We start from the raw sequence: 24,629 nt of genomic DNA, 5'->3' as shown, positions 1-24,629 counted from the left end.
GAGAACTGCGGTAGAAGTCAGCCTGCTTAAAAACATGTTTGCTGGATGGTAAGGAGGTTACTTATAAATCACGAACACCCATAGATTCTTAGAAGAAGCACAAACATGAGATTGTCCAGGTCACAAGCAGAGACAGCCATTATACGGAGGTGTTGTGTGGCTGTTTCGACAGCAACTTATAAATGCATAAGAATATCAGAACAATGTGCCACCGACGTTGGGAAAGCCTTGACAATGAAAACGTGAGGAAGATGAAAATTCTCGAGTCTCACACACAAGCCCACGCAATATAGAAAGATCCCACCATGCACTGGGTATGGTATGAAACGACGATCAGTGATTAGGTGGCATTGCAAATTTAGTCCACCAATGGCAACACCAAGAGAAGGGAAAATTCAGGCGATTGAGCTTAGGAGAGTGAGGAGAAGAGAGGATTGGTAGGACAGCGCAGAAGCAAGAGGACATGGGGTCATTCATCCATCGCTACCACCCGCCTTCCGACACAGCTATAAAGCTGCCTCAACTATGGCAACAGACGGCGGCCTGTCAAAGCGCATACGGTTCCGGGCGCAAACTATACGGCCACTGGCCACAGAGGGGAGCAGCCGACTCGTCACCGCACGGCCCCGAGGACACGCGCTGTCCCGACCGTCATCACCACAGGACAAATGACTGAAGAATGGTGAGATGATTCAATCCCCCCTCATTCCCTTTAAGAACTGAGTCGTGTCCACCCCCAGTCAATCTGGTCCTGAGATTTGTGATTTTTTGTGTGTGTAAAAGGTACTGAAATAAACGCAATTCCATTCGATTATCAGTCCAATAACCTCACACTCTTTTGCTTTTTCATTTCACTTAATTATTGATGTCACCTGATTATGAAACATCCCCTTAGAAAAAATTATAAATGACGGTGCTGGAAAACTACGTTATTTGATTTTCAACCAGCTGAGGAACACTGAACATACTCAGACATTTCTCTCATTACTTATTCTGATCAACACTAAGCTGACACACAATTTTTTTTTTTAGCGTAACGCAATGTGACTTTCAATAATCCCATTCTGCTCTCTCACAATGTCTAATGACTACTGAGGTCGCTGATATGGAGTACCTGGCAGCAGATGGCAGTACAATGCACCTAATATGAAAATGTTTTCGGGGTGTCTGGATACTTTTGATCATATAGTGTACGTTGCTCACAGCACCAGGTCATTATTTTTGTTTGAAATTGTGTGCGGTTTATTGTGCAACCATATAGTATGAGAACTTTTATTAGAGCATCGCTGTTGCACTGACACAGTGGGTGAGCGGTGTGAAGATGAGACTGGTAATTTCTGGACCTAGGTTAGATTCTGGCTGGTAGCAACATTTTCTTTTTTTATTTCATTTTGTTCTTCACAATATTAAACTACTAATTATAAAATAACGGTTCAATTTACGCAGATAAAATTAATATACTTGATTTAGTTACGATTACTACACTGGTAGAATGAGAGGTTTGTACGTAGCCCACAAAAATCTACCATTCGTACATCGTGGACTGGCCATTCTGCAGAAGATAGTGTGGAGTGGTCTGCGGTAGCGTTTGCATTTCAATCACTACTGTTTGAAACTGTTACAATTCAGCTCCAGATGATTACCCACGCCGACTGGAGTTTCGTGCCTCAATGCACCAAGCTATGGAAGATTATGACTTTATAGGGTGATCGATATTCAACAACGAGGCGACTTTCCACCTGTCAGGAAATACAAATCGTCATAATGAGCGTGGTACTGAACTGCGCCATATCCAGGACAAATGTGTATAGTCTCTTTTTCTTCATCGATCAGACGGTGATAATTTCTGTCTACCTGGATAGATTGCAGCAGTGCACCTCACAATAGACAACACTTGTTTGCCCATTTCTCAACCGGCAACTGCCACATCAGTGGAGAGGGCGCCCTGGTCTGGGTGACATCCCACTGTTGCATGACTTCCCAGGTCGATAGATATCACGCCATGAAATCTTATCGTGTGAGGCTATGTTACGGAGAAAGCTAATATACCCCCAATTCAATAACGCTGCAAGAACAGCAGGAAAGTAGCACTGCTGCTCCGACGGACGTTGATGGAACATGCTAGTGAATGTATGGACGGAACTGCATTACCGCCAGAATGTGTGCTGGGTGGCCAAATGCACACACATTGAACATTTGTAGAATGTACCAGAAACGCTGTGAGTGTATTTATATTTTCAGGTGTCACCCATCTTTGTATGTCTCATACTTGTAAATAAACAGTTCATTGAAACCTCATGAATCATTTAGGCTAACACTGTATGTACTGTGATGAATCATTTAGGCTAACACTGTATGTGCTGTCAATAACTGATGCACAACAAACAGCATACCTTCCAGTCTGGCAGAATGTGAACAAGGTTTTTAGCGACTGCTTGGCCCACGTACCATCTGTGGCCCTTTGTCAAATAAGGTTGGACTCATAAGCCATAAGGCTTATACAGTTTTCTTACCCCGTCGTATGCCCACCATCCCACCAGCTGGCATTCAGCTTCGCGGTGGGCTGTGGTGATAATATTTTGGCCCATCAGTGTAAATCTTGACTTTTCGACTGGGTCCGCAGATGCATGATTCATTTTGTAGTGGGTTCGGTGCCCTTATATAGCTCTCCTATGTACATGCTGAGGAAAAACTGCCTCACTTGGCGGTCAGCGTGTGATTACTCATCCCAGTCAAGACAAAAGTGTACCTTGCAAAACCCATTCGCACCAGTAGGTTTAACAGACATGCGATTTCAAAAACGAGGCTCTGCAACGCTGTAACTGCGTCCAGCGTGACCTAGAACAAATAGCATGAACTCTGCGCTGTGCCAGACTCGCCAATGTTCGAGTCGCGTTCACGCCGATCATTTTCTTTTCAGTTGAAACATCAAATTGTATCCGATTTACACCTTCACAATGCGGTATCTTGTGTATTCCTTTTTGTTACCGCTACCTTTATTTAAATATTAAGGCACAACATTAATTCCTTACAGATGTAAACAACCGCTCTGTTTCGTCCAAGACACAAATAAAGCCAATAGAAAATAATAGTGGTTACAGTAATATCATCTGTATTCATTGAGGTACCAAAGCACAACAGGAAGGCTGCACTAGACTCATACATTATGCTGCTAAGAGTAATTCCATTCTGTGCATTTGACATTAAGGCTTATATTCACAGAGCCGGTGCGTACACGTACGAGCAATGTTCACTTTAGAGAAACTGTTCAAAGCGACCGACCTGCCTTTGCAAGCATTTCGCCGCTCGCTGCATCATACTGTGCTGGACCCTGTGAGGAACACCGGCATCTACTATTATGTAAGCGGCATGCTTTAGTTCCTTTATACACTACTGCCCATTAAAATTGATACACCACGAAGATGACATGCTACAGAAGCGAAATTTAACCGACAGGAAGAAGATGCTGTCATATGCAAATGATTAGCTTTTCAGAGCATTCACACAAGGTTGGCGCCGGTGGCGACACCTACAACGTGCTGACATGAGGAAAGCTTCCAAACGATTTCTCATACACAAACAGTAGTTGACCGGCGTTGCCTGGTGAAACGTTGTTGTGATGCCTCGTGTAAGGAGGAGAAATGCGTACCATGACGTTTCCAACTTTGATAAATGTCGGATTGTAGCCTATCGCGATTGCGGTTTATCGTATCGCGACATTGCTGCTCGCGTTGGTCGAGATCGAATGACTGTTAGCAGAACACGGAATCGGTGGCTTCAGGAGGGTGATACGGAACACCGTGCTGGATCCCAACGACCTCGCATCACTAGCAGTCGAGATGACAGACATCTTATCCGCATGGCTGTAACGGATCGTGCAGCCACGTCTCGATCCCTCAGTCAACAGATGGGGACGTTTGCAAGACAACAACCATCTGTACGAGCAGATCGACGACGTTTGCAGCAGCATGGACTATCAGCTCGGAGACCACGGCTGCGGTTACCCTTGACACTGCATAACAGACAGGAGCACCTGCGATGGTGTACCCAACGACGAACCTGGGTGCACAAATGGCAAAACGTAATTTTTTGGATGAATCCGGGTTCTGTTTACAGCATCATGATGGTCGCATCCGTGTTTGGCGACATCGCGGTGAACGCACATTGGAAGCGTGTATTCGTCATCGCCATACTGGCGTATCACCCGGCGTGATGGTGTGTGGTGTCATTGGTTACACGTCTCGGTCACCTCTTGTTCAGATTGACGGTACCTTGAACAGTGGACGTTACGTTTCAGATGTGTTACGACCCGTGGCTCTACCCTTCATTCGATCCCTGCGAAAACATACATTTCAGCAGGATAATACACGACCGCATGTTGCAGGTCCTGTACGGGGCTTTCTGGATACAGAAAATGTTCGACTGCTGCCCTGGCCAGCACATTCTCCAGATCTCTCACCAACTGAAAACGTCTGGTCAATGATGGCCGAGCAATTGGCTCGTCACAGTACGCCAGTCACTACTCTTGATGAACTCTGGTAACGTGTTGAAGCTGCATGGGCAGCTGTATCGGTACGCGCCATCCAAGCTCTGTTTGACTCAATGCCCAGGCGTATCAAGGCCATTATTACGGCCAGATGTGGTTGTTCTGCGTACTGATTTTCAGGATCTATGCACCCAAATTGCGTGAAAATGTAATCACATGTCAGTTCTAGTATCATGTATTTGTCCAATGAATACCCATTTATCATCTGCATTTCTTCTTGGTGTCACAATTTTAATGCCCAGTAGTGTACCTATGGGTGCCCTTTAAGTATCCCCACAAATAAAAATCTAGTGAAATTTCATGTCAGATTAAAACTGTGTGCCGGGCCGAGACTCGAACTCGGGACCTTTGTCTTTTGCCGGCAAGTAATCTACCAACTGTGCTACCCAAGCACGACTCACGACCTCTCCTCACAGCTTTAATTCTGCCATTACCTCGTCTCCCACCTTCCAAACTTCACAGAAGTTCTTATGCGAACCTTGCAGAACTAAGACTTCTGAAAGAAAGGTTATTGTGGAGACATGACTTAGCCACGGTTGGGGGATGTTTCCAGGAAGTGATTTTCACTCTGCAGCGGAGTGTGCGCTGGTATGAAACTTTCTGGCAGATTAAAACTGTGTGCAAATTTTTTACTGACAGAATTGAAGCTGTGGAGAAGGGTCGATAGTCGTGCTTGGGTAGCTCAGTTGGTAGAGCCCTTGCCCGCGAAAGGCATAGGTCCCGAGTTGGAGTCTCGGTTCGGCACACAGTTGTAATCTGCCAGGAAGTTTCTTATCAGCGCACACTCCACTGCACAGTGAAAACCTCATTCTGAAAATCTAATGGATTAACGTCCAGGGAACTTGGAGGCCAAACAATGGACCTCCATGACCAATCCATTTTCCTGGAAACTATTCATTTAAATAGTTACGCATATTCATTCCAACGTGTGGCAGTGCACAGTCATACTGAAACCATAATTGTTGCCGAACACCAAGTGGAACGTTCTCTAACGTCAGGCAAAGTAACGATACAGGCGCGCATTCAATTTTTCCGGAAATAAGTGAGGGCCCAAAAGCACTCCTCCCACAATTCCAGCCCACAGTTTTATGCCAAAACGTACCTGAAAGCCACGTTCATTGTTAACTTGTGGGTTGTGGAGATTGAAAGTACTCTCACGTGTGACTCTAGATTCGTCAGCCCATTTCACGTTATTTATAAAATGTCCACTATCTTCCTCTTAGTCCAAAAGCCATTCACAAAATGCGGTCCTCTGTCCGCTAGCGCTGAGTTAACGTGTAATGATATGTTCTTCATCGTGCAACTCTTCAACAACCAGTCTTTGATACATCTGGATCTGCCTTGCAACGTCACGGTTACTTCGCCGTGGCGATTGGTGAACAGTTTCAAGAATCGCGTCCTCTGTCTGTGAAATTAGTCTAGTCCATTAGTTGTGGACAAAGTTTACTGTTTCCCTAAAAACATTCTAATCGGGATGTTGCCTTTGATGGTATAGTGCAGCATATGCACGAGCAGCAATGGCAACAGCATGTTTATCGGATGCATCCAGTGCCAAATGCTAATCGACGTATTCATCGTTTATGTACTGCACCGAGAAGCCGATCTATGTGAACCTGACAGGCCCAGTTATGGTTGTGCACTGCACTGTTAGTAGGCACATACATGTAGTTTAATGGATCCCGCTGTCATGTGATAGGCTATTGTGATCTGACAAATTGATGTCCTGCTTATAAACAACAAGAACTAGGGAACGGACATCTAAAAGAATGAAAACTTGACTTATTATAATCCTAAGTCCATGCGGTGTGGGAGTTTGATGTCCCATTAATCTACTCAGTGATCTATGATGGCATGCACGGGTGTGTTCCCTGATGCACGTTTTTCCTCTCTACATTCCGATGTGCTGCACGATGTGTGAGAGCTGCCATCTCCTTGTTTTCATACTTATGTTCACAAAATGCACCCGATCTGATTTTTCTAGATAATCTTTTCTGGAATCTAGAGGAGGAGTTGCACGCCGAACTGCAGGTGCAGCACTTTTCTTTATTCTGTATTTTTCCTACCTTTCAGCCTTTCCTTCTTGGCTCAGTACTAGCTTGCCATTCATGACGTTGACTTTCACAAGTTGCCTTACTTCTTTCCTAAGATATCTTTAACTTTTCTTTCTCACTTAGCTATTTTTCATTTGCAGTCACTTATTGTTAGACGTCTGTATTCCTTTTACCTGTTTCATTGGTTATGTTTTAATATATTGTAATCTTTTGTCAACAACATTCAGTATCTCTTGTGTTATGCAAAGATTTCTTCTCTTCCTTGTCTTTTTGTCTAGTTATTCACCTCTTGGCTTTAGTACATTTCTTTCTTGGCCATCAATTGTATAATTGTTTTTACGCAGCCCGCCAATGTCGTCAATTATTTCATTGCTCTATCCCAGTCTCTATTTTACCATAAAATTTTTACCGTCTACATTATTTCCTGTTGTCTTGACCCATATCCTACCATCCTGCCCTTTCTTCGTACGATATTCCATATGTTTTCTTTTCTCATCGATTTCGCAGAGAACTTTCTCACTTTTCTTGTTGATCCTTACGAAGGGACGTACATGATCTGTAACGAGTGTACGATACTCCTTGGCCGTCATGGTGCATGAGCTCCACTGGACCCACCGATGCCCACGTGAATTTTCCTCATAGCGTAATGGAGCCGCCGCCGGCTTGTCTCCATCCCGAAATCCAGGTGTCAAGGACATGTTCCCTGGACAACGACTGATTCACACCGTCCCACCGGCATTATGAAGAAGGTATCAGGATTCATCAGACCATGCAACGCTCTGTCACTGTCCCAACATCCAGTGCTGATGGTCAAGTCCACATTTCAGTCTTAGTTGCCGATGTCGTGGTGTTAACATTGGCACATGCGTGATCGTCGTCTGCGGAGGCAAATCGTTAGGAGTTTTCCGTGCACTGTGTTTTCAGACACACTTGTACTCCGTCCAGTATTAAAGTCAGGTGTGAGTTCCACCACAGTTCGCCGACTGTCCTGTTTTACCAGTCTGCCGAGCCTACGACGTCTAACCTATAATGAGGGGTGGCCGCCCAACCCCATGATATCTGGACGTGTTGTTGAAGACACTCACTGCTGCAATCCTCGAATGCCGAAAAGTCCTGCAGTTTCCAAAATGCTCGTGCCGAGCCTCCGGGCCATCACAATTCACCCTCTGTGAAACTCAGATATACCTGTATCGCACGCCTTCCCCATTCTGCACACGGACAGCACTCTCAGTGATACTACATGCACTGGATGAGCTGCTATCTCCTGGACAGGTTTATATCGTTAGTAGCTAGGTGGTTACAATGTTCTCGGTGATTAGTGCAGCTTCAACATGTCTATGTGTCTTATAATCATCTAAGCTACCTACTCGTTTAAGGTATCTGACGCCCGATGCTTTGACCTGTAGAACACGAGACTTCTTTTGAACTACTATGAAATAACCCTTCGAGACAATTTGGCTGAACAGTGTACACAAGCCGCATTGTCGCGCTTATGATTGCAGAGACGTCACACTGTACTGAAAAGTAGTGAGAATACAGTTTTACATTTACACTACTGGCCATTAAAATTGATACACCACGAAGATGACGTGCTACAGACGCGAAATTTAACCGACAGGAAGATGATGCTGTCATGTGCAAATGATTAGCTTTTCGGAGCATTCACACAAGGTTGGCGCCGGTGGCGACACCTACAACGTGCTGACATGAGGAAAGTTTCCAACCGATTTCTCATACACAAACAGCAGTTGACCGGCGTTGCCTGGTGAAACGTTGTTGTGATGCCTCGTGTAAGGAGGAGAAATGCGTACCATGACGTTTCCGACTTTGGTAAAGGTCGGATTGTAGACTATCGCGATTGCGGTTTATCGTATCGCGACATTGCTGCTCGCGTTGGTCGAGATCCAATAACTGTTAGCAGAATATGGAATCGGTGGGTTCAGGAGGGTACTACGGAACGCCGTGCTGGATCCAACGGCCTCGTATTATTAGCAGTCGAGATGACAGGCATCTTATCCGCATGGCTGTAACGGGTCGTGCAGCCACGTGTAGATCCCTGAGTCAACAGATGGGGACGTTTGCAAGACAACAACCATATGCACGAACAGTTCGGCGACGTTTGCAGCAGCATGGACTATCAGCTCGGAGACCATCGCTGCGGTTACCCTTGACGCTGGATCACAGACAGGAGCGCCTGCAATGGTGTACTCGACGACGAACCTGGGTGCACGAATGGCAAAACGTAATTTTTTGGATGAATCCGGGTTCTGTTTACAGCATCATGATGGTCGCATCCGTGTTTGGCGACATCGCGGTGAACGCACATTGGAAGCGTGTATTCGTCATCGCCATACTGACGTATCACACGGCGTGAAGGTATGGGGAGCCATTGGTTACACGTCTCGATCACCTCTTGTTCGCATTGACGGCACTTTGAACAGTGGACGCTACATTTCAAATGTGTTACCACCCCCGGCTCTACCCTTCATTCGATCCCTTTGAAACCTTACATTTCAGCAGGATAATGCACGACCGCATGTTGCAGGTCCTGTACGGGCCTTTCTGGATACAGAAATTGTTCGACTTCTGCCCTGGACAGCACATTTTCAGATCTCTCACCAATTGAAAACGTCTGGTCAATGGTGGCCGTGCAATTGGCTCGTCACAATACGCCAGTCACTAATCTTGATGAACTGTGGTATCGTGTTGAATCTGCATGGGCAGCTGTAACTGTGCACGCTATCCAAGCTCTGTTTGACTCAAAGCCCAGGCGTATCAAGGCCATTATTACGGCCAGAGGTGGTTGTTCTAGGTACTGATTTCTCAGGATCTGTGAACCCAAATTGCGTGAAAATGTAATCACACGTCTGTTCTAGCATAATATATTTGTCCAATGAATACCCGTTTGTCATGTGCATTTCTTTTTGGTGTAGCAATTTTAATGGTCATTTTGTATGTTGGTCAGAAGAGTGTTACCGGTCAAAGGAAGATACAATCTAAGCAGTTCATAAGGACGGTGCGAGACTTTCTTTGTGCAGTGTGCGTCACACGTGGCCGCCTCGGCGCTCTTTACTTAACTGAACACCCACCGTTGCCCACTGTCGCGGGCAGCTTATGAACGGGGATGGTACTCACCATGATGTAGGGCACGCCGACGAGCAGCCGGCGCACGCGCGGGTTGTTGCTGGTCTCGACCCGCAGCTTGTCGCCGTGGCCCTCCCACAGCATCTGCTGCAGGCGGCCCATGTCGCGGTCGTGGATCCAGATGCGGATATTGGCCCGCGTCACCACGAAACCTGCGCAGCCGGCACCGCCAGTACATAGTAGCGTCGTACATCGAATGCCTGCATCAATCGTCGCGAGCCTCTGATTACGCTCAGCTGCCGTGTGAGATAGCAATGTACATGTATTTTCAAACAATTTCCGAGAATTCAGCCAGGTAACACTTTCAGGGACCGCCGATATTTCGGCGGGAGAACACCCCGCCATTTTCAAGACAAACTGCAACGGACAGGCGGCGTACACGCAAATTTAAAACCTCGGTGGGGTGTCAGGTCAGAGGCGTGTTCTGAACACAATTTTGACACAAAGCACCTCAATAGGCTGTGGAGTGGAAGGGGTAGGCTAGTGATAGAACAGTGCATCACCATTGACTAGACACTCATTTATGGAACACAGAAGTCAGTTATTACCCAAAAGGAACAATCAGTACAAATTACAAAATAATATTCTTTTCGTTTAAGTCACTCAAACATTTGAACAGGCAAATAGCAATCATTTAACTGAAAGCCTTTTAAGAAAGCAAGACTAGAAAATTTAAATGATAGGTTAAAATCATATTTTAATAGGCTCTGACCGAGCACATATTTTAAAACAAAATACTTCCTTTAAGGAACCAGCGATCAAAATTAATTACATAATCCTCAACAACCATATTACAGCCAAGACATTTAAGATTAAACAGTAATATATAACATCAGAGAGCTGCAGTCCCAAGTTTTAAGCAGCACGTTTCAGATGGACTGCACTGCAACAGTACAATACAAGTCCCTCAGAGGTAAAGCTCTCTTAAGTTTGGTACAGTTAATTCCCTTTCAACATAACATACAAGTCTAGCCCTAGGACGGCACCGACACCCCGCAATTTAGCACGCGAAAAACTACAGCGATGCACTCATCACGTATCCTTACAAAATCCAAGAACAGAGAGCCAGCTCCCCAATAGCGGAACATTTAACCACGCGCAGCGTGCGGGTTTGCGAGATGCTGATCTCGCCCTTAACCTCAACACCAGTTCAAATACTAGTCAGCCTACAATCTTGAGCCACCATACACCTTCATTCAGTTACTGCATAGAAAGCCAATGTGATAGGCAAACACACCAGCATATGATAAAAGCTTAAGCAATTTCATACTAGACAACCCTTATGAATAGTAGCCGTAATTTTTTTTCTTTTAAACGTGAGCACGCCCACAATCAAAAGACAAACAACGCCAATCATAAGGACAGTAGCACATAAGCAAGTAGCAATGGTAATTTCTGCTTAGATTGGCTACAAATCAGCGCGTGATTTAACAGCGAACAGTCTTTGCGACATAACCATCAATACAATAGCAAATTACTCACACGTGTACTCCTCCACGATATCGATTCGAAAAGCCATAGACAAACCGTGGAGAACGTATCACTTAGACCAACATAATGGTGCTCCCTCAGTTACCCCAAATAACTGATTCCCTTAGTTGCACAGCAAAGTACCAGACCTAATGAAACCACCACAGTTTTCGCCTCTAAATTGTCACAGTACAAGTGAGACTGTCACAAAAATGTAATTTTACATCACCAGTTCCCGAATAGTCAACACAAGCGCCTGATTTTCACCCGTTTATAACGGCAGGCAGTAACATCGTACTGAAAATAGCGTAAACTAAACTTATTGGTTGGTTGGTTGGTTGGTTGTTTGAGGTTAAAGGGACCAAACAGCAAGGTCATCAGTCCCTTGTTTCAAATAGACTCCATTCTGCTAACGGGACATCTCAGAAAAGTCAGAACAATAAAACGGAAAAACGTAAAAGGGCAGCACGTTGTCATTTGTAAAAACAAATGAGGGAAGTCGGCAAGAGAACGAACCCAACACTATGCTGAAGCAGCATAGGCAAGACCACCTGTGACTTAAAAGGTACAACTGCTATAATGCAGAAAGTACGTATGGGAATAGAAAGACTAACCAAGCCTTAAAAAGAAGGGGTAAAAACAGAGTAAAAGGGGAAGAAAAGAGGATTCCGGTCAGGGAGGTGAATCGGGAATCTCTGAACACTGCCTACAGTGGGAGACACCCAAACACTCACCGCCCTGCCCCAACACCAGAGAGAGATTAAAAACTTTAAAACTGAGGAAACCGAGAACCAGAGAGACCATCCGGGAATCGTCAGCCAACATCAAAGGTAAAGTGTGGGGGAGTCTGTACTTAGCACGCAGAGCCAAAAGAAGGGGGCATTCAACCAAAATGTGGGCCACTGACTGGAAGGCTCCACAACCACATAGCGGGGGTGGCTCATCACGCAAAAGAAAACCATGGGTCAGCCTGGTATGGCCAATGCAGAGACGACACAGTATGGTCGAGTCCTTGCGGGAGAGGCGAAAGGAAGAACGCCATGGGCCTGGTGTCACCTTAATTGCACGAAGTTTATTAAACAGTGGAGTAGCCTCCCAAGAATTGGCCCATGACTGTGCAAAGTGGGATTTGATGTGAAGCCGTAAATCCGCTGCAGGAGGGGTTACAGAAAACGGGGGGTAAGTAACTGCTCCCCCAGCCAAACGATCAGCGAGCTCATTACCCGGGATACCCACATGGCCCGGGACCCATAGGAAGTCAATAGAACAAGCAGCACGGTGAAGATAAGCGAGATGGTCATGGATGGCAGAGACCAAGGGATGGCGCGAAAAACACCGGTCAATAGCAAGAAGGCCACTTATCGAGTCCGTACATAACAAAACGCGGTTGTGTTGGGATTGTTTAATAAAGGTAAGGCCCGGGAAATTGACATCAATTCCGCAGTAAACACCCCACATGTATGTGGCAGCAGATGATTTTCCGTTCCAACAAAGGACGTGAAGGCATACCCAACATGATCAGCAGATTTAGAGCCATCAGTGTAAAAAACAACAGCATCCCGAAACTCCCATAAAATTTGGCGGAAAAAGGAACGGAACACCACCGGGGGGATGGAATTTTTCGGACCGCGGCGGAGATCCATCCGAATTCGAGGCCGAGGAACTAACCAAGGAGGGGTGGAGGGGAGGGAGCGAGGAAGACAGGACAAAGGAGGAAGCTGAAAATCACGGTAAAGAGACGCAAGGCGCAGCCCAACCGGTAAACCTGCACGAGGGCGGGAGTCGGATGGGCGACGTCCATGGTCTGGGAACAGGATAGAATAGGAAGGATGAGTGGGAGGAGAACGGATAGTGAGGGCATAAGACACCAGAAGCTGGGACCGCGGAACAGAAAGGGGGGGAGGGGATCGCAGCTTCAACCAGGAGACTACCAACAGGGCTAGTAGGGAAGGCACCGGTGGCCAAACGGATACCACGATGGTGGACTGGATCCAGCACATGCAGTGTGGAAGGAGCAGCTGAACCATAAACTTGACAACCGTAGTCCAAACGTGACAGAACTAGAGCACGATAAAGACGGAGGAGGAGGGAACGGTCCGCATCCCAAGAGGAGTGGGCAAGGAAGCGAAGGACATTGAGTTTACGGAAACATCCTACCTTCAGGAGTCTGATATGGGGCAGCCAAGTGAGCTTGTTGTCGAAAAGAAGACCCAGGAAACGAAACTGTGGAACCACAGGCAATCATTGTGCAGCGAGATAGAGCTCTGGATCAGGGTGGACCGTAGTACGGCGACAGAAGTGGACCACCCGCGATTTTAAAGGAGAGAATTGAAACCCGTGTGAGAGGGTCCATGCAGAGGCACGCTGTATAGTCACCTGGAGCTGCCGTTCTGCAGATGGCATCGAGGAGGAACTAACCCAAATGCAGAAATCATCCACATACAGGGCAGGGGTGACCAAGGGACCGACAGAGGCCACAAGTCCATCGATAGCAATGAGGAAAAGAAGGACACTCAAGACAGAACACTGTGGGATGCCCGTCTCCTGGGTCCGTGGAGAACTAAAAGCAGTACCAACTCGAACTCTGAATGACCGATGGATCAGGAACTGGCGGATAAAAATCGGGAGTGGGCCCCGAAGACCCCACTGATGAAGGGTTAGTAAGATGTGATGGCGCCAGGCCGTGTCATAGGCCTTGCGAAGATCAAAAAACACTGCAACCAAATGGCGGCGCTGGGAAAAAGCCTGCCGAACTGCGGATTCCAAGCGAAGTAAATGATCGATTGGAGATCGTCCCTCTCGAAAGCCACACTGGTAAGGGGACAATAGATCTCGAGATTCGAGGACCCAAGTGAGCCGACGGGCTACCAGCCATTCAAGTAACTTACAAACAACATTGGTCAAACTAATTGGCCGATAGCTGTCAACAGATAGGGGGTTCTTACCAGGCTTAAGGACAGGAACCACAATGCTATCCCTCCACTGAGAAGGGAAGTCACCCTGGAGCCAGATACGGTTAAACACCCAAAGAAGATGTTGCCGTTGTGGAGCACTGAGATGTTGAAGCAGTTGGTTATGAATGGAATCTGGGCCAGGGGCCGTATCATGAGAAGAAGATAGAGCAGAAAGAAATTCCCATTCAGTAAAAGGTTCGTTGTAAGATTCTGACTCACAAGTGGTGAAGCATAAGGTGAGAGCTTCAGCCTGCTGTTTTTGATGAAGGAAAGCAGCTGGATAGGAGGCTGACGCTGATGCCACTGCAAAATGGGTCGCAAGATGTTCTGCGAGAACTAATGGGTCCGTACAAATGCTATCTGGGAGGTGAAGGCCTGGGAGGGTGGACTGCCGATGGCAACCCTGGAGAGAGCGAAGTGTAGCCCATACCCGTGACAGAGGGACAGTGGAACCAAGGGAAGAAACGAATCGTTCCCAACATATCCGCTTGCTCTGTTTGATTAAATAACGGGCTTTAGCGAGAAGGCGCTTGAAGGTAGTAAGGCTGGCTACGGATGGGTGCCTCTTAAAGTGTTGCAAAGCTCGACGGCGATCACGGATGGCAATGGCAATGGCCGTACTCCACCACGGGACTTGTCGGCGACGAAATGGTCCAGATGAGCGCGGGACAGCAAGGTTAGCAGCGCGAACAATCGCGTCAGACACGTCACGTAGGACGTCATCAATACAACCCGACAAATAGGGAGAAAACTCGACCTGTGCAGTGTATAGAGGCCAATCGGCGCGGTGGAAAGACCAACGAGGTAACCTGTCCATCGGGGAGCGGGAAGAGAGCGTGATAATCAACGGGAAATGGCCACTATCACAAAGGTCGTCGTGTGGCGACCAGTGTAATGAAGGGAGGAGAGAGGGAGAAGAAAGAGAAAGATCAATGGCAGAAAAGGTACCATGACCAGCACTGAAATGAGTAGGGGAGCCATCATTAAGAAGGCACAGGTCGTGGTCTGCAATAAATTGGTCTATAAGAAGACCTCGTCTAGATGGAAAGGCACTGCCCCACAAAGGATGATGAGCATTAAAATCCCCAAGAAGGAGGAAGGGAGGAGGAAGTTGCTGAAGAAGGGTGGTTAAGGCAGCAGGTGTAAGAGTCCTGATTGCAAACTGTGACTGCAGAGTCTAAGTGGACCCTAACAGCAACCGCTTCCAATGTAGTTTGGAGAGGAATCCACGTGCTAGCAATGTCTGTACGGACCAACGTACAAACGCCACCAGAAGCCCGCAAGGGTCCGACCCGATTTCGACAGAAAATACGGAACCCACGGAGGGTCGGTGAGTGAGCATCAGTAAAATGAGATTCCTGGAGAACCACACAAGCTGCAGAGTAGGACGAAAGAAGGGATTTCAATTCCGGAAGGTGACGATAGTAGCCATTACAATTCCATTGGAGAACCACAGAACGATGGTTTAAATTAGGGCTGAACACGCTAAATTCAGTCATACCGCCGGGTCCCCACCCGTCATCGACAAGGAGGGGGCGACATCCATGAACGACAGGTCAGAATCCGGTTGTGAAGTCGGGGAAGGGACCTCCGGTGACACCAGAGGCTCTTTGTCCCGGGACTTATGTTTCTTCTTCTTTTCAGGCTGAGATCGAGGAGGGCTGTGTGGCATAAAGGAGCCAGCTGCAGCAAGATCAGGAACAGAAAGAGACCGGGCGACCTGGGGGCCGATAGACCGCGGCTCTCGCGGTGGCCGCGAGGCAGCAGACCTTTGACCTGGAAGGTGCCGGGAAGGGGCATCCCGGGAGAGGCGTCCTTGACCGGCAGACGCCGAAGGAGTGGGACACTTCTCCGGCTGGGGAGGGGGAGCAGCGCCCAGAGGAGAAGGTGTGGGAGCTGCAGGGGTGGGGGGGAGGAGAGGGGTCCGGGATGGGGGTAAGGAAGGGGGAGGAAGGGATGAAGATGTAACCAAGGCGTAACTAGATGTCATGGACACAGGGTGCAATCGTGCATATTTCTTACGGGCCTCTGTGTAGCTTAAACGATCAAGGGACTTATACTCCTGTATCTTTTTTTCTTTCTTATAGACTGGGCAATCTGGTGAACGTGGAGAATGACTACCATGACAATTTACACATACAGGAGGGGGAACACAGGGACTCCCCTCATGGAGTGGACGTCCAGTCACCACAGAGAGGGTCCTGGGAACAGCGAGAAGACATGTGGCCAAAACGCAAGCACTTAAAACACCGCATAGGAGGTGGGATGTACGGCTTCACATCACAGCGATAGACTATAATCTTAACTTTCTCAGGAAGGATATCCCCTTCAAAGGCCAGGATAAAGGCACCAGTATCAATACAATTATCTTTAGGACCCTTCTGAACACGCCGAACAGAGTGAACACCCCGCCGTCCGAGATTATCCCGAAGTTCCTCATCAGTTTGAAGGATGAGGTCCCTGTGAAAAATCGCACCTTGTACCATATTTAGAGACTGGTGAGGGGTAATGGACACAGGAATTGTGCCAAGATGGGTACAGGCACGAAGGGCCACAGATTGGGCAGCCGAAGCAGTTTTTATCAGCAACGAACCCGACCGCATCTTGCTCAGGGAGTCCACTTCGCCGAACTTGTCTTCAATGTGTTCCACAAAGAATAAAGGTTTGACACTGGTGAAAGTATCTCCATCAGTCCTGGTGCAAACTAGATAACGGGGTAAAGGTTTTGCCCCTAGACAACGGGCCTGACCCTCTTCCCAGGGGGTAGCCATGGAAGGGAAGGCCGAAGGGGCAAGAGAAGCAGCACTTGAGGAATCAGTACCACGCAGAGAGACGGCCGCAGAAGAACGGCCAGAGTTTTGGACCCGTATGCGTTTCATCTGCATAGCGTCCACCCTGATACCACCCACTCCTATCAGGGGCTCTCCTCATGGGCGCCACTCAGCCACAGCAAGGGCCGTCTGGCACGGCGGCCATTGCTGGGAGTTCCGATGCTCCAGGATGACGAGCAACCACTCCAGGGCATGCATGAGGAGGTCACAGCTCAGGTATCAGAAGTGTGATCCCTGTGTGTTCAGGGGGCTCAACCAAAAGGGTACATAGCGACCCCACCACATGGGCTGGCTACCGTGCTGGCTATGCACCCTAGCATCAGACAACGACGTAAAAGAAAAGGTGGAATGTACTAGGAGGGCACACATCGGAGACACTAGGTAAGGTGCTCTTCCCCAAATGGCTCGCACTGCGGAGGAGAAATTTTGGAATAGAGGTCAAACCCCAGAGGGGGACCAAGGAATGACAAAAGGAGGAGATGATTACGCAACAAAGCCGGAGTGTAAAACCAACAGAACCAGGAGGACAGCGGGGGCCAACATAAGCAAGGACACCAATAGAGGGAGAGGAGAGGGCGAGGGGAGAGGAGCATGGAGGGGAAAGGAGGGGAAGGGAAAGGAAATGCAGCCCGGGAGAGAAAGAAGGCTGCAATGGCTCGGGGCCCCGTGCTCGCCACGCACGTATCCACAAAAGAGTTGTGGACCCCCTGGGGGGGCTAAACTTATTACAGTGAACAGAGACGTCAATGAACGAACGGACAGATCATAACTCTGCGAAAATAAAGAAAGTAAACTTTTCACTGGAGAGAAGACTTGACCCAAGGACCTCTCGTTCCGCAGCTGCTCACGCTAACCACGGGACCACGGCGCTCCTGAGCTCACACTATCCTTGATGTTGCCTATCTTTCGCATGGACTACTCAATTTGTATATTTTGCTTATTTTTTTCATACTTCCACACAACTTCTTCCTGTTTTCTCGACTAGTCTGTGTTCAGTTTTTCAAGGCCTACCCACTGTGCCAACTTATAATTAAATCTGAGGGGTGTGGGATGGGGAGGTTCCCTTGTCAGTACATCAGTCCTCCACGGTACTGGTAGTTTGACCACTATATGCCATGCCGCAGCTACAAGTAAAGCGATATACACCCGCCTTACGCAGACCAAGATCATCCTTAATAGAACTCAAAAGCACTAATTTTAGGTGGAGGTCGGAAAACATTTCACATCGTAGTTCCATAAAATACGACCGATCTTGTTGGAAGTGTTTCCTATGTAAGGCAAAAAGGCAATAGACTTAGGTGTCGACTTGGAATTATCATCAATCACCCGATGCACAGTTGGTCGATAGCACAACGCACATTCAATCTGCCTATGAATGTAACCATTTTGATGACACTTAACTTCAAGATGGGACAGCTCAGCTGGCAAAGTCTCAGTGTCGGAAGCGACATGTGCCCTGTGTACCAAGGTACATGTTTAAATTCTGTTTGGAATGCGGCTCTCTCCCTTGTCAAAAAACCAGAGGGGCAGAGTCAATGCTACCTCACCTGCGAATTCGTATCTCACTATCGATAGCTCCGACTTTCGTCATCTTTGGTGGCACTAATGTTCAGTGTGTGTGTTATCTTTCCTGCATCAGTCCGAGAACCGAGGTTTTAAATTTGCATGTACGTCGCCTGTCAGTTGCAGTTTGCTTTGGAAATGGCGGGGTGTTCTCCCGCCGAAATATCGACGGTCACTGAAAGTGTTACCTATCTGAATTCCCGGAAGTTATTTGAAAGTTGTATACGCCAGGAGAAACTCAGGTCTCACAATGTACATGTAATCTAGCGTCGCTGCCATCGTCTTACACAGGTACAAATAAACGGAGCATTGTCACTAAATTCACTTGGGGTCATGTAGATTTAGGAAACATCTTACAAAAGAGATCGGCCTGAAACTTAATGACAGATAAAAACGCACCGTTACTTCCTACAGCATAGGTATCTGGCTACCACCAGCGTCAGGAGAAATCGCAACAGCTTGTTAGGATGCCACTGCTCCCGACGCTTCAGCTTGGACAACAGACGGCTCCAGAAAGACATACATTCGTTGATAGCTAAAATCATTGGAACAAAATGACATGTCGCTGCAATATCGCGCGGTAGCGTAATCCATTGTTTTCTCAACAGATTTTGGAACACGTCTTCCAGCAGACGATAGTGCAGCAATGGAGGGAGTGAGATTGTCGTTTGAGCACGCAAGGCCATATTAATATGGTACTGGAAGTAGGAAAACATGAAGGTACAACGGTAATGGAGTATTGTGTACAGAATTCAGCCACCAACGCGTACAACAATTTATTGTATTTTGGATAAATTTGAAGCCGACGGTATTGTTCAGAATGTGCCCAAGGAAAGGTCTGGCCGACCAAAAATATCAACAAGTGAAGCTTCCAGCGCTGCTGTGTTGCAACATTTTACTTGGTCACCTCAAAAATGTGTGAAGCAATGTGCATGCGAAAGCGCGATAAGCCGATCAAGCATACGACGAATTCTGAAGGCTGCAAAGTGGTTAGTGTACATTCCAAGATCGCTGCACGCTATAAACGAGGAGAACCCGGATCGAAATATGTGAAGATGGTATCTGTTCTTTTGGACATGTCCGAAAGAACAGATGCTATCTTCATATACTTAAGGCTAACCGGCCATTGACCTTCTTCAGTGCTGGATGCACACGCATTGCCCGAACTGTTACGGGACTCGGTCAGATTGTCTGCCGTGAGTAATGAGTGTAATGGGCAGGGGCACTAGGAATGTAGTGTGTGGACATTAAGTTGGGAGTGTGGGTCTCACGGGGGGTGTGCAAGGGATTAATCCCTGCAGTCGTACTATCCTCTGAGCCCTCGGTGGCTCGGATAGAGCGTCTGCCATGTAAGCGGGAGATCCCAGGTTCGAGTCCCGGTAGGGGCACACGTTTTCAAATGTCCCCATTGATGTATATCAACGCCTGTCGACAGCTTAGGGTCTTTATTTCATTACTATTTCACTAGGGTCGAAGGATGTACTGCTAATGCTTCGGGAGAATGAACGGTTTGTAGGGATGGTTATCTGGCCTGACAAGTTCACTTGGACAAACATATTAATCTACCGGGTGTTAATGTGTGGTGTGGTGTCATCACGCAGTCTGATTGGCCCTAACTGGTCAGGTGTATCTTCGTATGCTGCAAACATCGATTTTACCTGTTATCCGAGAGGTGTTTGGAAAAGGCAGATTTCGTCTACAACAAGATGGCGTTCCGCCTCACTGCCACAGAGCTGTCAGAGCTAACTTGGATGAACATCTACCGGAACGATGGATAGGTCGGAAAAGGAGCTGTTGAGTACCCACCACAGTCTCCCGATTTTACACCTGTTCTACCTATGTGGAACCTTGGAAAATGAAGTTTAACAACAGAAGCCATCTACAATGAGCGAGCTTCGAGAAACCATCGAGGCGACCTTTGAGTCTGTCACCCGCTAACACTGACAGCCGTTGTCCGATCGACAGTTCATCGGCATCGACGGTGTTTGGGGATCACTTTCAACAAATAACATAACCTTCCCCCCCCACCCCCCCACCCCACCCCTGTGCAATAACTTTAATGGTATGTCATTTTGTTCCGTTAATATTTACTATCAAGGAATGTCTACATTTTCCTGAACCCCTCTTTATATTGGTCCACTTACCACACTGAAAGTGAAAGGACTCGTGTTTGCCGCTATGACTTCACTACTCGTGTTGCGCATGCACACAGTGCTCTTTGGTCTTACTATACTGTTCTCCCCGATGAAGCAATGACAAATATTAAAGAAAAATATGTTCAAGAATCGAATTAAAATTCAAGGTAATAGGATAAGATTCGCTGATGACATTGCTATTCTCAGTGAAAGCGAAGAAGAATTACAGGATCTGCTGAATGGAGTGCAAAGTCTGATAAATACAAAATACGAATTGAGACTAAATCCGAAAAAGAAGAAAGTAAATGAGAGGTAGCAGAAATGAGAACAGCGAAAAACTGAACATCAGAAGTGGTTATCATTAAGTAAATAAAGTTATGGAACTCTGCTACCTAGGCAGCAAAATAATCCTTGACGGACGGAGCAAAGAGGACATAAAAAGTAGACTAGCACTGGCAAAAAGAGCTTTCATGGCCAAGGAAAGTCTACGAGCTTCAAAGACAGGCCTTCATCTGAGGAAAAAAATTCTAGAGCAGGACACTGCATGATAGTGAAACATCGACTGTGCGAAAACCGGAACAGAAGAAAATCGAAGCGTTTGAGATGTGTTGCTGCAGAAGAATGTTGAAAATTAAGTGGACTGATAAGGAAAGGAATATGTAGGAAACACTGTAAAGAATTAGGGGATATAATGGTAGGACATCTGTTAAAGGCCCTTAGGTTAGTTAGGTTTAAGTAGTTCTAAGTTCTAGGGGACTGATGACCTCAGATGTTAAGTCTCATAGTGCTCAGAGCCATTTTTTTCTGATAAAGTATCAGGGAATAACTTCCATAGTACTAGAGGAACTGTGGTGGATGAAAAATATAGAGGAATACATCCACCAAATAACTGAGGACGTAAGTTGCAAATGCTGCTTTGAGATGCAGAGGTTGGCACAGGAGACGAATTTCTGGTGGACCGCATCAAACCAGTCAGATGACTGAAGACTAAAAAAAAAAAGGGACAATATATGCTGCTAGCATTTCAGCGCAGCCGAAGCAAGTGCGTAGAGGGTAACATCATTTACGAGGCGTGTTCAGTACGCGAAGCGACACATTTTTTTCTCGGCCAATTTCGGTTGATAAAATACGGAACTTGCTGTGGAACATATTCCCATCTCAGCCCCTATAGTTTCATGAAGTTCTGATAGTTGGCTGTACTACACGCCGATTTCAAGATGGCGTCCGTACTGGAGGTGCATTCCAAGCACAGAACTATCATTAATTTATTTTGTCGAAAAACCAGAGCATCGAAGATATTCATATGCGCTTGCAAAATGTCTACGGAGATCTGATAGTGAATAAAGCACATTGAGCAGTTGGTCAAGGAGTCTATCATCACCGCAACAATGTCGCACAAACCAGTCCGATCTCAAGCTTGCCGGCCAGCAGCACGCAGCTGTGGCTGTTGAAATGTTGGATTGTGTGGACACTCATTCGAGGTGATTGACGGGTCACAATCAGATGGGTCTGTCTGTTGCGAGTGCTGACCCAGTCGTCTACAAATTGCGGTAATCGTAAGTGTGCGCCCCCTGCGTACCTCGTTGCCTAACAGATGACCATATAGAGCATCTGTCGGCCCAATGAAGAATGCACTCCACATAAGGCAGTACGTGGATGGTGGCGAGGTTACTGGAGCAGCAAGGTGATGGTTCCAACCCGAGCAGCCAGAGTGGTACCGTGTGGGTATGTTGGCCCTCCCAGTAAGATGGGGTAAAGTCGTTGCATTGAATACTGAACACAGGAATTGCATCACCGGTTACGTGTACAGCATCACAATGGACGTATCCGTGTGTGGAGTCACCGAGCTGAAAGGACGTTGCCAGGCTGCATTCGTTATCATCATACGGACCCAGAATATGGATTGATGGTATGCAGTTCCTTGCCTTAAGTTCTTGAAGTCGGTAAATCTGAAAACAGACATTAAATTTCTGACATGTTGGTGGGTATGTTCTGTCTTGAAGGTCTCCATGCCGTTACCTTTCAAGAAAATAACAAAAGTCTGCATGTTGCCTGTGCTGTCCTGACCTATTCGATGCGAGTGAGTTCCCCTTTTGCCTTTACCAGTACTTTCTCCAAATATTTCACTAGTTGTAAACATCTGGTCATGGTTATCCGACACAGTAGCACGCCACCATTAAAAAAAAGAAAAAAGGTTCAAATGGCTCTGAGCACTATGGGACTTAACATCTGAGGTCATCAGTCCCCTAGAACTTAGGACTACTTAAACCTAACTAACCTAAGGACACCCCGCACACCCATGCCCGAGGCAGGATTCGAACCTGAGACCGTAGCGGTCTCTCGGTTCCTGACTGTAGAGCCTATAACCTCTCGGACACACCGGCCGGCACGCCACGATTCACCAGCTATAAATAATGATCCCTGGTAAAGAGCTGAAGCAACGTGAAATCTGTCTCCGAGCTCAGTTTCACTCGATGCCAAGTCGGGTCAAGACCATTGTTGTTGCCTGAGGGGCTTCTCTTCGTTCTAAATGCCCCTCTGTATACCCCCAAATTGTTTATTCCTCCAGCTATACTGTGCAGACACAATAAATGAAATTTACTTATTTGCTATTCTTTATGGTATTGCAGTTGTAATGGGCAGCCGTGTATACGCATTTGTGATACTTGCAACAGATATAGTAAATTCACCACAAGATCCACTGCTGCTGAGAGGGAAGATTTTGCTGGACATCTCTTCAGTTGACGGTAAGCAGTGAAAGCAGTAGTCAGTTAAATTTATTGGTACGATTCGATAAATGAACTGACGATATGGTGTCACCGCCAAACACCACACTTGCTAGGTGGTAGCCTTTAAATCGGCCGCGGTCCGTTGGTATACGTCAGACCCGCGTGTCGTCACTATCAGTGATTGCAGACCGAGCGCCGCCACACGGCAGGTCTAGAGGGACTCCCTAGCACTAGCCCCAGTTGGACAGCCGACTTTGCTAGCGATGGTTCACTGTCTACATACGTTATCATTTGCCGAGACGACAGTTTAGCATAGCCTTCAGCTACGTCATTTGCTACGACCTAGCAGGGCGCCATATTCAGTAATTAGAATGAATTCTGAACAGACAATATTGTGAATCATGTACCGTCAAGAGCGACGTTCATCATTAATGGATTAAAGTTAAGTATCAAACTAATTACGTCCGCTTTCTGAATTCTAATTCCTTGTCATGTTCCAGACCTCACGTCAGCATAGTTCTTCCCTCCTCACGCCAGCCTGCGTGAGCTAAAACGCGTGCATTTCGGCCTCTACTAGTAACATGGTGTTGGCTCTTCTGCCAACACAACAGACGAACTCTATGAGGTCAGGGTGACAGAAAGATCTTTCGACAGACATGCCAGTCGCGATATTGTTATCAACTTAGGTGAAAGTCGTATTTATGAATATTGTCTCATTTCTTTATGTGATGTGTAAGTAGGTGTACACTGCTCTTGCCAACTACTGTACTGGGCAAGATATCACACATCTGAAGATAAGAGTTTCCTCTTAATATTCTCTCAGGCCTTACATAACAAATTATATGGAGTCCTTCAAACATGTGGGTATTACATGGCGTACAACCGTAATAACACACTTTTAGAGTAATAAGTAAGATTTACTTCGGCACTGAACAGAGCGAATACAGAAATGGATGTCGAATATGGCTCGAGCGAACAAAGACAGCGTGCAAAGCCAAAGAGAGTAATCAAAGAAGTGACATTTCGTGTCAGAGAAGCCACAGACTTAATATCTTCGCCGCCACACGGTGTCACAGGTCCCCCAAAGTTTTTGCAAGCGGAAGGACATAAAGTTTTTCAAAATAACCAATAAAACTCTCACAAGGCAAGATAAGGCGACCTTGGAGACTAGTTATGTAATGTGAGATTTGTACGTCATTTATGATA

General features: G+C 46.9%; 1 protein-coding gene across 1 annotated transcript in view; it reads right to left on the bottom strand.

Annotated features, from left to right (window-relative positions):
• LOC124788628 overlaps nucleotides 1-24,629 on the bottom strand; it is a 495,884-nt gene that overhangs the window by 313,299 nt on the left and 157,956 nt on the right. The window contains exon 5 of the mRNA XM_047255898.1: nucleotides 9,733-9,977. Coding sequence (XP_047111854.1) covers nucleotides 9,733-9,977 — 245 coding nt within the window. The remainder of the gene's footprint in view (nucleotides 1-9,732; nucleotides 9,978-24,629) is intronic.

The sequence above is a fragment of the Schistocerca piceifrons genome, chromosome 3, assembly GCF_021461385.2.
Source record: "Schistocerca piceifrons isolate TAMUIC-IGC-003096 chromosome 3, iqSchPice1.1, whole genome shotgun sequence".
Lineage (NCBI taxonomy): Eukaryota > Metazoa > Arthropoda > Insecta > Orthoptera > Acrididae > Schistocerca > Schistocerca piceifrons.
Note: the sequence above shows the minus strand (reverse complement) of the source record. Positions and strands in the feature narration are given on the sequence as shown.